Consider the following 18,276-nt stretch of genomic DNA (forward strand, 5'->3'; position numbering starts at 1 on the left):
GCCCTTCATCGCGTAACGAACACATTGCTGGTTTGACCACCATCTCCGACCAGTCCGCACTGCTTACAGAAATGAAAGCGTTCGTTCGGGAGGAAGTTGCACGCCAGCTCTCCTTCCTGACCTTCGCTCAGCCGCCCCATGTGCAACAGCCCGCAACGAATGTTATGCCCACGCTCCGTCGCGTGATCGAGCAGGAAATCGCCGAGGTCTTGCCAGACTAGTATCAACATCTTCCTGCGACCGCTCCACTCAGCTACGCTGTTGTCGTCGCGACACCTCAACAGGTCCCGACGGTTGCACCTCTCAGCTACGGGTAAGTGGTCGCGAGAACTCAACCATGCACTCTCTCCGAGTGTGCCTCTCGGATATGCCAACGTCACGGCTAGGCCCCGACCGCAGCCCGCCATGACGTCAGACCAGCAGCCGCCCTGTACTACGCGACCTCTTACATGGATGGGACCTACGCCAGCGAACCGGTGGCGTACTTCCGACAACCGGCCGATATGCTTTATTATTAAGTACGATTATTTGTACTTAATAATTGAATTAAAGAAATGATAAATTAATGGAAATGGATGAAAAAACAACTGTCCATTGTCATTAATTTATCATTTCTTTAATTCAATTATTAAGTACAAGTAATTTTCCCCTATGTTGTCCTTGGTGTTATTGTTTGTTGGCTCATTATGATATGCTTATTAAAAATCGGGCCCCTCGGTTCCCTTTCTTCTATATATATATATATATATATATATATATATATATATATATATATATATATATGAACGAGAAGAGCCCGATTTTTATTAATGTCTGTGATTTTTATAATTTTTGTTCATTTATCATTTTCTTTAATTGAATTAGTGAGTACAAGTGATTTCCCCTATGTTGTCCTTGGTTTCATTGTTTGTTGGCTTCCTATGAAATGATTATATATAAACGTAAACCGCAAGAATACGCAAAGTATGTACATGGCGGATGCGCCATGCGGTGTGAATGATGTATGATGGCAGTGAGTGTTCAAGACACTGTTGCCCTAGGCTACCATTCTGGCATAATGCACCACCAACATTCTGAGCAGTTTAGCTCACAGGACGGAAATGCAACATATCATGTCTTTTCGTTCACTACTTTATTTAATAATTATTCCTTAGACAATAACTGAATGTTGTTAATGAAGCAATAATCTTTATTTGTATACAGTAAGTTATTCCACAACTTGGATATTGCGCAGGTTGAGATAGATTTTCCGTAATAAGTGTGAACTGTTGAAAGTAAAAAAATGTGTTAGCATAAAATCTGTTACAATTGATAGTAAGGAAATGATTAGAGTAATACATGAACCGTGGAAAGTGTGGAAAGTTGGTTTCTTATTTTATCATCTATTAAAACGATAAAAAATTAAATCGATATTTAAGATAATGCTACATCGAAGGGAATAGGTTTGGGCATGTTGGTTATTCATCGTAATACAATAGCGCAGTAAGGACGAGGGACAAATCGAGACTGGACAAGCGCTTGTCCTGTCTCTATTTGTCCCTCGTCTTAACTGTGCTATGTTAGTTGTATTACGCTACATCGAAGAACGGCCCTAGTGTTGAAATCGCAGTAGCAATCGTGGATAAATTATAAGAAACGCTTGATTTTGTATAAGCTGTATATAGAGATGAAAGATGACATGCACTTCCCCAAGACAGAATGTCGTAGTTGAAGTAGCTGTAGAGGAATGCAAAATACACTGATACATTGGCGTGGTGAGAAACACCGGACGTGCCTTATTTAATACGTGAATACCAAATGCATTCATTAAGATACTCAAGATTACAGTCTAGATACACCTAAGATTGGAGTCTAGATAAACACTAAGGAACGGCACAAAAGTTAAGAAAGGAATACAATGAGAATCCGAATTATAATTACAGATATATCGTCAGTGTATTTTTGATGCGAATTACACACCGTGAATTTGTTAGGGTTAGTCAGCAAATGGTTGTCGTACGCCACTTTGTTACTCTGGCAATAACAATATTAAGTTTCGATGTAAAATATTTCAGGAAGCAGATAGATTATCAAGAGGAAGAAGAAATAGAGGATATGAAGAGAAGGATGTTAGGGATGTTAATTATTCGGAAAGGGTCCGGTTGGACATATTACACAGGGTAACGAGCAGGACGGAATAGGAAGACGAGAGAAAAATATGGTTCTCAGAGCACATGCGTATACAACGAGAATGTCGCATGGTCAAGGGCGTTCGCACAGGCTAGTAGATATTGAAAAAAGAATCGGGGTAGCTTGCACTAGTGGCGCAAGGCTAAAGACACAGCGGAGCTGATCGGTTCCTAGCGGGTCCTGGCTATACGAAGTGATGCTAAGTTATATGAAGTAATGCCAAGTGATGCTAAGTTATGCGAAGTGTGTAAGCCTTTCCTCGTGGTCCGTGGCATCGGGGAACGCCGGGCGAAGCACTTGCAGTCCGAGCACACGTAGGGTAAGTGAGGCGAAAGCTATGCAGAGTGTACGGGCGGTGCGCAGCAGACGACACGCCTGGATGACGTCACGGCACATGCGCAGTAGCGCGCAGCTGGTGGGAGCTCGGCCGAGCCGCCGCAAGAGGTGCCTGCTGCATTCACGGACACCGCGAGCATTCGGCGCTAATGCGGGTAAACGGAGAAGCACCTCTGCGCGTTGCCTCGTTGGTGCTGCTACAATTTGTTTTTCTCTCTCTCTCGCTTTCACTTTCTCTTTCTCTCTCCCGAGCATAGCGCGCGACGCGCGCACTTTCTCTCGCTCTCATTTTCTCTTTCTCTCTCCCAAACATATTCACTGCGTTGCTAGCCAACGCAGTGGCAGGCGGCACACATTACGGGCCGGCTTAAACAGCTCCGCTGTTAAAAAAGGACACCTACTAAAGCTATCAAAGCCTTGTGCTCTGATGAATGACACCAGAGCACCGCCTTGAAGAACACACGGCGTAATCTCATGTTGAGTTGTGTAACCATCATGTTTTGACACATAGATAAATCTCGAGCGAAAACAATCATAAACAATGTTTACGCTCGGTCGCGCAGTCCTATAGGTATCGAGATGCCTTCTCGCACGTCATCTCAGGCTCCCACACGATGACGGTAATTTGCCGAGCTTGATTCCCGGGAATAGCCGCCCCGGCGGCAACGTGAGGGCCGTGGCTAGCGTAGCGGAGCTATTTTTCGTGCAAACGGTGCTTCTGCCTTCCGGAGTCGAGTCGCATGCGCGAACACAGTTTCCCGGGACGCGCCCTGATGGGCTTTCCCGTGATCGCCATCCAAGTACCCCCTCACCAATCTCCGAACTTGAAACTGCTGAGCGCTTGCTCGCAGGCGGCAGATGTTTCGTAAGCCCGCTACTATACTTGGACGTCGAACCTTTGCTCCCGAGACTTCTCCAGCGCAATGGTTCGCTACCTGGCGCAGCCCAGTAACGCGATAGCTATATGGGTGCTGGAAAAACAGTTCTGTTGGAAAACCTCAAGGGGGTTGAGGAAGGGTAATGAAAGAGAAAATATGTCATCCTCCTGAGAGTAGCGCGAAGCTAGAAAGGAAAGTTTAACAGGTTTGCCAGAAAAGCTTCGCAGTTGAAGAAAACTTCGTCTTGGTCCTATGATTCAATCCTTTCCAGGGCGGTCGCTTTACTATCTGAGCTAATCAGGAGGCTAGCCGATCACAAAGGGTGGCTGAATCAATCGACAATTCGAAGCGCAGGGACATAGAATATGGCGAATCAGTTATGCGGTAATTGGCAAGGTGGAGGAAGTTTAATGAAAAATAAACTGTACACTATTCTTCCATTTGTCGTATGCTATGTTTGGGCGCTTAGAGTTGTCGATCTATTCAGCCTCTCTCTACGATCTGCTATCCTCCTGGTTAGCTTTAATGGTAGAGCGACCACCACGGAAAGGCGTTGGTCCTGGGTTTGATCCCAGGACCAGGACGATTATTGCTTCAGTTGTGAAGCTTTCTGAGAAACCAGTGTGAGTTTGCTTCGTAGCTTCGTACTGTTTTTAGCTGAATGACATTTTCCCCTTTCACGTTTATTAGAAGGGAACATGTCAAACAGCGTAGACGGCAGGGCAGTGACATACGAGCAGGACAAGTGCGCTCGGGATATCACTGACCGCACGTATATCACTGTCTCGTAGTGTGCGCTGTTCGCTATATTGAATGTAAACGAACTATCCCAGGTTAAAACTCTTCTGAGGGTTTATAGCCACCAAGTATTTCGATAACTTGCCTAACTTCCTTTTCATCATCTCCTCCTACCTGACTTTTTTTATTGAAATGAAAATAAAAAGAAAGAGATGTAGTCACTCTATAATGGTGACGGCTACTCGTTTTCGCATTGCAGAAGTAACAATATAAAAAATATAGGTAGTGAGAAAGTGAAAAGAAACAACGTAACAGGGCCAGAAATTCCACAGCACACAGTCCTATACACCCGAAAACATACAGGTATAAAAGGCAAAGGCAAGTCGCACCACAATGAGTTTGTGACTTCACTATCGGAATCAAATGACAAATTTTCCACCCGGCCTTAAACACATTTGTCTGCCACAAATTACATAAATTTTGAAAAGATGCTGGCACGCTTTTTTTCCCCAGATGCCTTAAAATTTTACGGAAACGCGCGTTCATAGGGGACTCTACGAGATGTGCCTATGGCGCCGCCGCACATCGTATCACTTTAAATGGTTCAATAACGTCACTTCAGGATGCATGCATTATAGTTTATGGCCGCTTTCAATGCAAAGACACTTGCAGGGATAATTTCGGAAACTCGGCGGCATCGCTTGCTTCGGCTTTGAGCACGGTTTGTTCAAGAACGGCGGGTGCTTTCGGTGCTCAAACTTCAAAGGGCACAATGGAGGTCAGTCAATCCTGCGCCATGCCTCTGACCTGCATATTTTCTTGCTTCTTTTTGATACACTAAATTCGGAGACAACCTAATAGTGCAGTGGCAAATATAACTTAGTCCAACTTACTGACAGCTAGTGTATGTAAATGCATCAGCCCATTACGTTCACTCATTTCCATGACGTCACAGTGAAGGCAAAATGCAGAGATCGTGGATCTAGCTTTTAATGAATCCTTAGCTTCTCGCCGATAATAATTAGTATTATTTGTATCTTCTTGTTGCAGATGGTTTCCTTGCTCAACTGCGTACACAAGGCGTGCAAAGAGTGCCTCACAGCTTATTTTACCATCCAAATACGGGACAGAAATATCATGGAACTTCTTTGCCCATTTTGCAATGAGCCTGACTTGAGTGACGAAGACGTAGAGCTGAATTACTTTAATAACCTAGATATTCTGGTAAGTATACTGATTAGATTTACTTTTTAAGATATCCCATTTCCTATAGTTGAAGCAATAAAACAATTTTCTCACACAAACACCTAATAAAATATGGACGGCTTTGTTCGCATCCATTAACTGCAGCCGACAGCATACGACAATGTGAAGAAATTTAGATATGTTGAATATTTTGGTACCGCCAGTTCACCCTGGGCGTTGGTATTCCCTAACTTCATGTTTTTTTACTGTATTTACAGTTCGATGCCTCAAGGTTGCGCCAGCTACTCTTAATTTCTGACATGATAATTGTGATCGAAACAATGGTCATGACAGAGCAGCGATTAGAAAATGCACTGACATCATCCTTGAAGTTCACGTACTCAAAGCATCAATGTTCATTAAATATAAATTAAACAATAATTAAATATATTTAATTAAATCTAATTCATTAAACATATACATAGTGCAGCCTCATTGAGGCTGCAGTATGTATAAATAAAAAAATAAAGGTTCTCAGGCAGATGCTCTTGTTGCAAAATAGTTGGTCGTTTCGGCATTTCAACTCGACCACGCCTTCAAGGCCCTTGGTGTCTAGTGGGACCAATACGGCTAATTTATCGGTGATGTCGGTAATTATATTAAACAAGACACTCTGCTTTGTGAGGAAGGCTACTACGACAACGTAAGCGCGGTATATTTCACGAACGCCGCATTTGCACAGATGTCGCCCCTATTAGGCAGGTAAAACATGTCGAAAAAGCTCAACCAATGCGTCCAAAGACTAGACGCCTTAAACAGGATGAAAGAACATGATACATTGTTGCAGTTTGCACATGCCATCGGCAGACACATTCATGGAAGTCACTCAGTGAGAAAGCTCGAAAGCTCTCTTGGAATTGACTTTCTGCTAAATATGGAGGTAGGAAACCCAGGAGAGGCCCCGGCCAGCACGGACGTATTAGAGAAAGTGTGGCGGAAGTCACGTGCTGTTTTTCGCAAAGGAGCACTGGGACGGGTACTCCAAATGTCAACGTTGCCATCGCAACCACGCTCCTGAAGCTTCCGCTGCTGCTCTCGGTCTCTTAAGTGAGATAAGATTTTTCCGCCGGTGTCTTTCTCGCAGCACCTTTTCCTCGCGAGAAAAGCTGAGTTTGGAGTGTGGTGTGTAAGCTTGAAAGTAGTGTTTTGGGTCTGTGAGTGTGAGTGTCAGCCAGAAACAGATACAGTCAAGCGATCACGGCGCGGGTCTTCGTCGTATTCTTCAACGTGCCACGGAAAAACACAGGACCGCGTCCGCTTCACTAAAACAGGAGCTCCGTAGGCTTTGTTTTGACGCGCGTCGGCAGCACACACTTCCGGCGGCTCGTAGCAAGCAAGTTCAAAGTTCGCGTCCATCTGCTTCGGCGAGCTGCAGTCTCGTCAGAACCTCTGATTGGAGGCGCAAAAGGAGATGGCACACCAACATGGCTGCACTTCCGGCTTCAAAAACGTGACGTCAGGGCCTCTCCTGTTTTGTTTCTTTCCTCCATGCTGCTAATGAACCGCCAGTGCTGGGCCGAGTCCCATTTTCTTGAAATATGCGACAATTTCTAAAAAAAATGATTTCGGGGCTATACTGATCTATTTCCTACTTCTCGAATTTGGGAAATATAGGTTCGAAAACATAATTCCTGCTTAAACTTAGATTTCGATTGTCCAGTTTAGGTTTAATTTTTTTTTTCACAGTTAAAGGGCTTGGTGGACAACGAAGTCTACGACCTGTTTCAACAAAAGCTACGAGACCGAGCGCTAATGAAGGATCCAAACTTCCGGTGGTGTTCACAGGTTTGTAATTTTTGAACTCTAGCAAAAACTTACCAACAACTTTCGCTGTGTGGTTTCTCTCGCGGACCTGCTCCGCAATTCGTGATTGAAAAAAAAAAGACCTGAAAAGGAACGGGCGCTCGAAACTACGCCTCGCTGGGTTGTTTGTACTCTTTGGACTCCCAAGCAGGGAAGTTTCATCCCATTGAGGCGAACTTCCGCACGTTGGCACCCTGGTTGACGCACGTGAGTGTTTTAAGGGATCATGAAAGCCCCTTTCTCGCTTTTACATGTTTAAGCGCTGCTCAGCGCTTCATCTCTGCTGTTGAGGGATGTCCTCTCGTTCGTTGTAAAAGATGAAAGCCGCCTTTGGCAGGTTTCCTGTTCCAATAGAAGAGAGTGTGTTCAATAGCTCAGTGGCTAGAGAGGCACACACATCAGTGACAACATCGAAGTCACTGCATGTACGGCGCTGAACCAATCAATTACCTCCAGCGCTCTTGCCATGGACGAGATAAAAGAAAAAAGGCTCATGCGCAGGTAGTTGTAGCGACTTTGCATTTGATGAAGTTTCTTTGATGCAACTTTAATAGCGCTTCTTTCACAGTCTGCAGCATTGCATGGCACACAAGTAACGCAATGGCTACCGCAGCACGAAATAGTTACGTCGCTTTTTGAGGTTGACGCGGCATTGCCAACAAAATGTTTCCATTTCTTTCTAAAGGTATATTTTGTCTTTGCAGTGTTCTTCTGGTTTCATCACGTACCCTGATCAGATACGTCTTGTGTGCCCCGACTGCAAGGCAGTCACCTGCGCCTCTTGTCGCAAGCCTGTAAGTTCTTTGCAGAGGCGTTGTCCATGAAACATGCTGCATAACATTCATTAAAAAAAACTTTCAAGTTTCAATAACTGCGCTTTTTTGTTTGCGTGCAACTGTTACGGCATGCAAAGTTATTGTGGCATGCATACCTTGCCATGACGAGTGCAAATTGCTTCATCTTTTTCAGTGGCAAAAACAACATGAAGGCATCAGCTGCGAGCAGTTTCAACAGTGGCAACAAAACAATGACCCCGAAAGTCAGGCTGAGGGAATAACTCGCTACTTGGCTGAAAACGGAATCGGTACGTCGATCATCCTATACACAAAGACTTTAGCGGCACGTGTGTCATTTAATATGGCAACTTCACACAGCAACATGGCGTAGTGACTTGTCGTTTTTTTTTCTTTAAACCTTACGGTTTATTTGCATTCGCTGTCGTAATAATGGAATGCGAGCTGCGAGCCTTGGTGAGCAATATGTCAGTCGGAACAGCTAACTTTTGACTGGTTATTTGGCTATTGAGCTAATCTGACAAGTCTAAGCATGATGGATATTTGCTGTTATAAAATAGCAGAGCCGTCATATGTAAACTTCTCTCACTAAACCACCTGTTGTTTAATTGGTCAGAGGTAAAATAAAAAAGCGTATGTTGATGCCAACAGCTGAAGCCTAAAGGCCCGTTCACTGTCATTCATAGCAGTTACAACCTGGCAGTCGTACTCTCAGCGTACTTTTAAACCACCAAGGTGTATTAATATCCTTGTTGCCAGTCCACCACCACCACGGCCAACATTATCACGATCATCACAGTAATGATCATCACCATGTTCATTATAAGAACCGGGTACAACCAACTTAATATTAAGCATGTTTACCAATTTCTAACGCTGCGTATGCTATTTCCAACTTGCGCAAAAGACAGCAGTTTACCGTGACGTATTCTTGCACATTTGCAGATTGTCCAAACTGCAAGTTTCGGTATGCACTAGCCCGCGGCGGCTGCATGCACTTCAAGTGCTATCAGTGTGGCTTCGACTTCTGTTGCGGGTGCAATTTGCCTTTTAAAATGGGCGAGGTAAGCGAAGCAGGCGGTGCAAGCTACGTGCCTCGCCGATAGTCTGACATAATTTCACGCACCGAATGCTTCTTGCCATCTCTAGAAATGCGGCCGGTCTCCGAACTGCTCCAAACTAGGCCTACATGCCCACCACCCTAGAAACTGCCTTTTCTACCTCCGTGACAAGAATATTGAAGACTTGCAAAGGCTTTTAGAGGTGAGTATTCGTGAGAATTGGTTTCTTGGTTGAGTATATGGCCTTTGCCGGTGTAGCATTTGCATGGCGTTCAGCTATTCACTAATATTTTGTTTAACTGTCGCTTCTGAAGCAGAAAAATTATCCGAACTCTCTTGCCGCCGTAGTCACAACACATTTCAACGCACAATACGCCAACCATGCAAACTATGCAAAGAATAAATATACGGGCAAACGGGCGAACCCATTGACAGAGAGATAAGAAACAAATGAAGTGTTCATCTATATTCGCTTTTATGCATTAATCTTACTTTATAGAGTAGTTGAAGGTAAAGTAAGCCTTGTCGTAGCCGTGAATCGAACACATCTTTAATTTAATGATGACCGATGCACCAGAGGTTCTTCCTAAATTGCCTCGATTATACTTTGTAGCCACAATGTGAGCTGTAACGGAAGTACCTTGGTAGAAGAAGAAAAACATACAAGAACAAGAATTTGGGCGACTTTGTAAGACTATATGGTTGCCTAAATACTATAAAAAGCGCAAAAAAAGAAAAAAAAGCTAGCCTAGCTTGCACTGGAGGCGCAATGCTAAAGAGACAGTGGAGCTGACGGCCACCTAGCTAGTCCTGCCTTTTGGGCTAGGCTAAGCACTGCCAAGTCATCCCCAGCATTTTCCGGAATTTAATAATTATTGATCAATTATCGATTAGCTAATGACTGGCTATCTATTGGATATCGATGATTGACTAAGCTTAAGTAGTCCCAACCATGCTTAGCTAGACTTAGCCAGGCTCAGCTTCACTAGTTCACAGGGGTATGTGCCATTGCGCTTGGACCCTTTCTGCACTACCGCCAGGATCGGCCCACATTTTTTTTGTGTGGAGGACTAACGGAATAACGGCCGGCTTAAACAGCTCCGCTGTTAAAACACAAAACAAGAAGTAGGTCGGAAGAGCACTAACTTCAAACTGACGCTCACTGCAGAAGAAAAACATTTAAGATGCTGTCAAAGAACAACACAAAAGAAACTAAATGTCATTACAAAGTTATTTAAAGATTCGGAGGCATTTCAATGACCCCTTTTCCGTACCGAATTCAGCATCTGTCGTAGATATATTGAAAGATCAGAACCCTGTCTGGAGGCTGTAGGGCTTTAAAGATATATGTCGAGGAGTTGTATCATTCACTGCCACAGGACATTCTGATGCAGAGTGCCAATGAATGCATTTCTAAACAAAACGACGATGCTGCATTTAGAACCAGTTGGGGTGTATATCGGTTGATGATCTTTTAGAGTTGCTGACTTTCTATCTTTGCAGTACATTTACTTGCTTGGATAGCTAAGTTGTTCATCCAATGTCTGGTGTTTGCATCGGGCTACATTATCGTTGCATTAATTAAATTATCTTTAGCTAAGGTTGGCATAGCCCTAGAAAAGAAGCTCTGTGGCCCCACACACAAACTTGCTTGTTACGTAGATGACCACTTATTTTTTATTTTAAATATCATGAACTTGGAGTGGAACGTTGTGGATATGCTCGCGGTGTTTAGAAGCCAAGGCCTCCGCCTAGAGCGGAGTAGAGTGGCGGGCTAGTTTGTTCTGCATCTTGAAAACGGCAGAGCGTGACACATACACGACAGAGAGAGACGGCACACGGACAAGGCGCTGATAACCAGCAAAGTACAGTCGAAGGCCCAGTACATGGTGAACCTCGCTTTAACTTTTTTTCGAGACAATAAAAGAGCTTGAGACTAATTTCTTCACCTTTAGCCCGTGTTCTGAAGTACGCGCGTTTGTTGGATATTGAGTCGGCGTCAAAAATTTATGGGGCGTGACGTCGGACGAAGCTGAATATTTTCGCAGCCTGGGCATGCAGCCTGAAATTTAGATCTGCAGCCTGGACTAGCACATTCGATGAACACACTACTTTGTTATTTCACTGTTTGCAGGAAAAAACTATGCAGCAATCGGACTTTATCGCGAAATCCGCGCCCTGCAAATTTTTGACGCTGATTGTACATGCCATGGTCGGTTAAAGCCCTCCTAGGCATCCGTTCCGGCGATTGTAAACTTGGCAAGAGTAGCATCGTCTTTTCCTGCGAGCAATTCGTACACGAACATTTTGATCGCTTGCGCTAGCGAGAGGTGCCTCACAGCAGTCAAGGCAGCAGCGGAAAAAATGACGAAGGAAAGGGGTGGGTAAATAAGGTCGCCTTGCGGTAATCCCGTCGTTCATGGATTATCGCATCGACTAAGAAATGTTCCTTCCCGAGATAATGTGAACGCAGAGCTTTCGGCCCCGCACAAGCGGAGAGTGATTTACTCCGTATTATACAAGAGCCTGAGAATAAAGGCACACCTGCCTACTCCCTAATCCTTCGCAAGTTTTACGAATGAAGGTTAGTTCTACAATTTTACGAATGTTGCATCAGATTTTACTGAAAATTAGTGAAAAGTAGTGAAAATTAGTAGTGAAATTAGTGAAACGGCTTCAGTGTATCTTTCTTCTGCAATAAAAGTGATTCTGAAGTCCGCGCTCATACGGGCTACTTGCTGCCTCGTGTTACGTACCGTCTGTGTTGCGCTGTTTAGTCAGCCATAAAGTAGAAAAGGTCTCAAGTGATAATGTTTCTCAGTTATTATGTATGCGTACGTAATGCTAAAGAAGGATTTTGGTCTGCGTGGTGCATTTTGTTTAAAGTTTTCTTTCATATGCTACTCTTTCTTTCTGCCTATGCAAATTACATACAAGAGTGGTCCAAGCGTTAATCTGTGCGGTATCGCAAGGCATGAACTCATCGAGCCTCATGTACATCCAAGAAATAAAAATAAAATGAGGTTATTACATGCATCTCATTTAATACAAATGTTTCTGACATTCCTGCAGTATAACAAGCAGGTATATGCTTAAAATTATATATAAGCAAAGGGAAGTTGACTTCATGGTCTGCGATACGTATGCGTATTCCTTGTGTCTTAATGTTTCTTTCAACGAAAATGAAAACGAAAACTGCATTTGAAATTGTTACGTCAATGTTTACAAAAATTTTAAACTGAAGGTACAATATATGTAAAACGGTAACATGCGGACAAACAACGTAAAAATGAACAAACAACGTAAAAATAAGCACTTATAACGAAAAGGGTCGAAACAATCAGAGGTCTACGATCGAAGCAATACAGAAACACAGTAAAAGACGGGGCTTTTTACGCAACCAACGTGTCTAAGAAGCCAGTGAATGGCACGTTAAAGTACAAAACGGCAACCCTATTTTTATGAATATGTAAAAGATATGGTACCTCGATGCGGCGCCGGCTAATTTCTCGTTCGTGTGCCTGTTGCTCTTTGTCGCATCTTAATCTGTGCGACAAATAATACTTTGCAGGAAAGCAAGATAGTTTTTAATCGGGACTCACCTGCTCACTGGGTTAAGACATCCCGTTGCCAAGTTCCTGAGCAAAAAGAGACCAGGGATGGCTTCAAGGACGACGTGTGTGGTCGAACAGTGGAAGAAGGCACGGCAGGACTGTGCAGGTGGGCCAAATAAGAACGAATCTCACCCCCCGTGGTGGCTTACAGGCTATGGTGTTGCGCTGCTAAGCACAAGGTCGCGCGATCAAATCCCGGCCTCGGTGGTCGCATTTCGATATGGGCGAATTGCAGAAACGCCCGTGTTCGGTGCGTTGGGGGCACGTCAAAGATCCCCTGGTACTCAATATTAATCCAGAGTCCCCCACTACGGCGTGCCTCACGATCAAATCGTGGTTTTGGCACGTAAAACCCCACAATGCATTAATTCATTCAACGAACGAATCTCTGAGGCTACGCTTTATGGGCCTTTTTCGCCTGATGACGTCCTCCGCAGAAGAGTTTCGCGTTTTTTCTCTCGAATGTGCTATCAGCATCGTGCGTGGTTACGTTTTCAGGTTTGTCTTGACAATTTTTAACAGTGGCTTAATGCAGACTGCAAAATGTACACTTGGGTGTACTGTATGCTTAGAAACCGGCTGCCTGAGCATTTAGACGTTTAACTTCCATGTAATTATTCAAAACAAGTGTCCTGATCAGTTGTTTTCTGTTCGCGTTTCGAGTAATGCTGATAGTACCTGTACGCTTAACGGAACGGATTAGGTGAAGTGATAATTCGACTAATCTTCTAGCGTATAACGAATAAACTAAGCAAGCCCTTCGAAGGGCGTTTGCTCCTTCTGTCGCTTCTTGCCCTAATCAGATCACGTTACTAAGTTTTTTTATCCGTTTTTGTAATGTGTGTAATCCGCTTAACCAGTACCGAGCAATTAGTCTGGAACGTGTTCACATACGAGATAGAGAAAGACAGAAAGAGGGCCGTACACATAATTGTGCGGCGAATAAAATGTTTGAGGGAATGCAGAGCGCCAACAAAACGCAATAAATTAAGTTGCTAGGTTATTTGAAGAAGGAGATTTATTTTAAAAAAAAAACGTGAAGACGGTAGGAGCCACTGTGCTCTAGTCACCTAGTCAACGTTGGGACAAGGGCAGCAAAAGGAAAATACGAAAATGAAGATTACGAGAGAAAAGTAGATGCGTATGAATAATAATTTTAAAAATTCTGGAAGCACGTACAGAAAGCACAGGCTCTCAAAAAAAAAAAAAAAAAGCCGCAATCACTTTTATGGTCTGACACGCAGAGTATTTCGGTCACGGACCCAAAGGAAGTCTTTCAGAAAGTGACTGGTTTTCGATTCATCCCGAAATTGCAGTTACTGATTATTCCTATCGCAAGCACTGTGATCAAACGGATCACGCACAAAACACGTGATAAAAATAGCCTCCGGCACACTCCGGACTGTCTGCATGGCGAATAATATGACCATAGCCTTGAGTAAAGGCTACGCCAAATTTCAGTTAGAAGACATGCGTGGCTTTTCTGGATGTTGTGAAGTGTCGCGACATGAAGTCGGCAATGACGGTGATCTAGCTGAATCCAGTAACTTGCTGTAGTGACGGGTATGATGTGGTATAACAGAGCGTTAGCATCTGTCTTGGAAAATGGGATCGAAATTGAAATTGCGGAAGGCCAACTTTGTTCCCACGTCGTCGATCACATTTGCAACTCACTGAATTGTTATATCGTGCCCATTTCGCAAGGTGGGCTCATAAAATTTGGCCACTTCGATAATAAAATCAATAATATGTAGTGCTGGGTTAGCGCCAAAAAGACCGTTTGAGGTGGTTCCTGAGATATCAAATGAACTGCTTTTTGGATGGCAGCTACCTCCGCAGAAGCTTCGATGAAAAGACAAGGCTGGGATAGCGAAAGCAGCTGCGGAGGTAGCTGAGGATGCCGATCCATCAGTGCAGATATGCACTATAGAGGCATACGATACAGAGATCGGGCACAGCATAAGTTTATACGGAGCACATAATGTTTTGCTTAATTTTTTGTTGAGACTAGAAATTGAAAAGCACAGCAGTGGTCATGAGAGCAACCATGCTGACGTGTTTGAAACTTTAGCCAGGGCAAAACACGCAGGGGTAAATTGTTCGTGACGAGAGATAGCTCATGAAAAAATGCAGCCTGGATGCGTACAGACTCCATTTTCAGACCTATGAACAGCCATGTGAAGCTGAATATAAGCGTGGGGTAGTTGGTTATGCAATAGTCTTCTCTCCGTTTCTTCACGAAAGCATAAAAAATACAATTGTGAATTAAAAGGTGCTATATTTTGGTATTCTTCATTAGTTGCAATCCTGCAGCACAACCATACCATATGTTTAATTTTGGCTACATTAAACAACAAGCCCGATTTAATGCACTTTGAGGTCTCGATGGAACGGTGTAGGTGGGATGAATACTCGCCCTTACCATTCAAAATTTCTAGCATCATAAACTGCAGGAATAAGTCACAACTTCAGGCGCGGTAAACTATTACGAACAGCGGCAATAAAAACAAGAGGCCAGAAATAAAGTAAAAAGATTGCCCTCAGTTTTCGCCCGTAATTCGATATGTGAACATGTCAGGTTTATATTTCCCGCGCAATTCAGGCACAGCTGTTTTGTTGCTATTGTGAGGTTAACCGCAGTCGTGGTGGCATCTTGTCAGTAGTCCTCAGGAAGTTCAAAGTCACATAAAATTGTCTTTCGAATTTGAAGCATTTCAGAAGTATTAAATTCTGTTGCGACTTTTGTACTGTGCGCAAGAAGTACTCAGACCTTCTATTGCTGCCTCTTGGTGGGTGTTACAAAATTTTCCATGTTTGTAGCACGAATTCTATTCAATCGATCAGCATTCGTTCGCGTAAAGATTTGTAAAGAACGATAAAAGATACCAACGTGAAGAGAAGACTGGTGTGTGTTATTCAGGATTTAGGTACTAGATAATGTGCAGTTAATACAAGTCGTGTGCCAAAATTTGGCACAGCTGTTAAAAAAAAAACATACCTCATCGTAACCGTATGCAGACTGCAACTTTTCTATTATTTACATGTATTTGCGCGTCCATTTCTAATACAAGCTTGTGTCCCATGACTCGAGCTGGTGTGCACCTCGACTGCCACCTGATTTTCGTCATAACTGCCGAGAAAGTTTGAGTGGAGGACTGCTACACGCGCATCAAACAGGGTCATTCTGAAACCCAGCTGGCGCTTTGCTGCGTTCGTCTAACTACGGCAAGTCCCGCTACGTGTTTATCACATGGCTTTCGCTGAAAAACACTCACGAGGAGGAAGGCGAGACGGGTGCAACTCATTACAAGCGCCGTTCCACCATTCTCTTACCTCTCCACAGAATGCATTACGTGGAATACCTCGGGCAGCTGATCTTCAAGAATCACGTTGACCCCTTACCCATATTCGACGTGGACGAGTTGGAGCTGGTGCTAAAGCGCGCAAATATCCGGCTGCCATCGCGCTACAAGCTGTCGGATCGGGAATACCAGGACGCTCTCATCAAGGTAATGCACCGACAGTCGTAGCAGTAGAAGTGTAGCCCGTGGCCGCAGCAAAGTGCTCGTATAGCATCGGGGTCCCGCTGCTATCGGTCCCTGTATACGAACGGCTGCTAGCACAGGGCGGGCACCCACCGGCGCCCTTCGTGCGAAGGCAGCGTGGGTCGTTATACTTCCCCACCTCCTGAGAAGCTCGTACTTTATTATCGCCTCACTAGTGCTCGGGAAAGAAAGCACGACTCATAGAATCTGATGTTCAGCAAAGCGCGGATATTGACATTTGGGAAAGGGGACGCGGTTTTCTGCCGAACTAATTAAGACCTGAGTAAATTTCTATACCGTCAGCATGTAGACTGCAGGAGGACTTGTTGGGCTAGTTGGTTGGTTAATGACGTATTGTAGCGCGAAGTCACAAAGCTATTAGATGCGTTTCACATAAAAGAAAAGAAAGTAGTGCTTGTGTAATCCAGACTTCTGTTGTTTTGTACAATGTGGAACACACCTTATTTAGATCTTTCAAATGATCTTGCTAGTTTTGATCATCGCCCTCAGTAGTCTTTTCGAGGTGGCTGATGTGCCTGCTCTTTGGGAACAGTATATACCGGCTGTTAAAAATTAAGCTTTATGGATTTCTTAAAATTAGGCGCTGGGAGGCACTCGAAGACCACCTGTGCAATTAAGTTATGTGGCCAGGGGGACACAAAGTCAGATGATAATTATTGCTGTCAGCAGCCGAATTAACTAAAATTGAATAATTAACTTTTTATTGACTGAAGTAAGTGTGTATGTTTGTATTCAAAAGTTAGAGGCAGTCGTGTTTCTGCACAGTCTCATACCGTTCTGGAAGGCTGCTGAAAAGTTACGCCTCACATTTTGAGAGCAATATATCTCCAAGTTTCACCCCAATTACTCCTTCATACAGTGTAATTATTATGTGTTCCTTTCAGGTCATCGACGCCGATGTGCCACTAGAAAAAAGTGCCGGCTGAAGCCAATGACGCAAGGTTATATCAAAATCCAACGTCTTGGGGCCGAGGTGCAACACTTTAAGAAAATGAACTCTCAGTGTCCTGAAAAAAAAAGAACTTTCATTTTCCTTGCTTTCCTTTTTTTTTGAACATGACTGTTTCCCTCAGGATAATTTATCTTCCTCATACAAAAGCTGCATTCTGGCGTCAGTCGTCTAATTAAATTTTGGTGCTCAACATTGTTCAAAACCATGTGCTGGTGGCAACACAATTGTCTGGATTGCTTGTAAGCCTCTATGATAATTTCTCTCTCTGAAGGCACCACAATGCTCTATAGATGAATCACACTTGATTTTGGAGGCCACGATTTTGTATCAAGTGGCAGCCAAGCGAAGCCGAGCGATATCCGTGAAGAGCAGGAGTAACATCTATGACAAGCACCGTAACTCCGGAATCTTGAAAGTGGAGGAGGAAAATGAAAAGAAAAATGAACAAGATTCTACTTCTTTCGCAAGATTAGCGCCAAGGTCAGAAATCTCCGGAACAGTATCGAGGAGAATACTAACTGAAGCGCGAAATGCGTGTAGTAAAATTCTTTGGCACACGTTGAAGTCGTAAAAGAACACCGACGAAAAAAATCTTTGAAATTTCTATACAAGAACAACTGTAAAAAAGAAACATGGTGGCTGAATGCTGCAATTTCTTATGGTATTAAATATAAGTTCAACATACCCTGTTGGCATATCTATATATAGCAGGCACGTACTACTGGAAATCAATGGTCAAGAATATATCCTTTTGTCGTGCCAAAGTTTGAGGAATAGTTTTAGTGAACGATACGGGAGCGCGAGAAAGAGGGAGAGAGAAAAAATAAGAGATAAACGGCAAGAGGTAAACCAGATTAACTGTTTAGTTGGCTACTCTACTCTGGGGGGAACGGTAAAGGAAATACAATATCAGAAGAAAAAGAAAAGAAACTGTCCGCATAAACGTGATGAAAGCGACTGACAACGATTACAGTCTTTTACACAGTTCCGATGCCTTTAAAAACAGACCGTTGATTTTTCAAAGCAAGTCCGGCTGGTGTGGAATGGTACTATAGGTTCAAGAATAATACTTTCCGTAAGTTGACGGTTGTGAAGTTTGTCGAGAGTAGCACTGAGCGCT

General features: G+C 43.7%; 1 protein-coding gene across 1 annotated transcript in view; it reads left to right on the top strand.

Annotated features, from left to right (window-relative positions):
* Window positions 1-17,361, top strand: part of LOC119464444 (E3 ubiquitin-protein ligase lubel-like) — a 163,731-nt gene extending 146,370 nt beyond the window's left edge. The window contains 9 exon segments of the mRNA XM_037725423.2: window positions 5,172-5,345; window positions 7,053-7,151; window positions 7,874-7,963; window positions 8,139-8,253; window positions 8,909-9,027; window positions 9,113-9,226; window positions 12,596-12,744; window positions 15,982-16,147; window positions 17,089-17,361. Coding sequence (XP_037581351.2) covers window positions 5,172-5,345; window positions 7,053-7,151; window positions 7,874-7,963; window positions 8,139-8,253; window positions 8,909-9,027; window positions 9,113-9,226; window positions 12,596-12,744; window positions 15,982-16,147; window positions 17,089-17,130 — 1,068 coding nt within the window. The 3' untranslated portion in view covers window positions 17,131-17,361.
* The last annotated feature ends 915 nt before the right edge of the window (window positions 17,362-18,276 follow it).

Source organism: Dermacentor silvarum, chromosome 1 (genome assembly GCF_013339745.2).
Source record: "Dermacentor silvarum isolate Dsil-2018 chromosome 1, BIME_Dsil_1.4, whole genome shotgun sequence".
NCBI lineage: Eukaryota > Metazoa > Arthropoda > Arachnida > Ixodida > Ixodidae > Dermacentor > Dermacentor silvarum.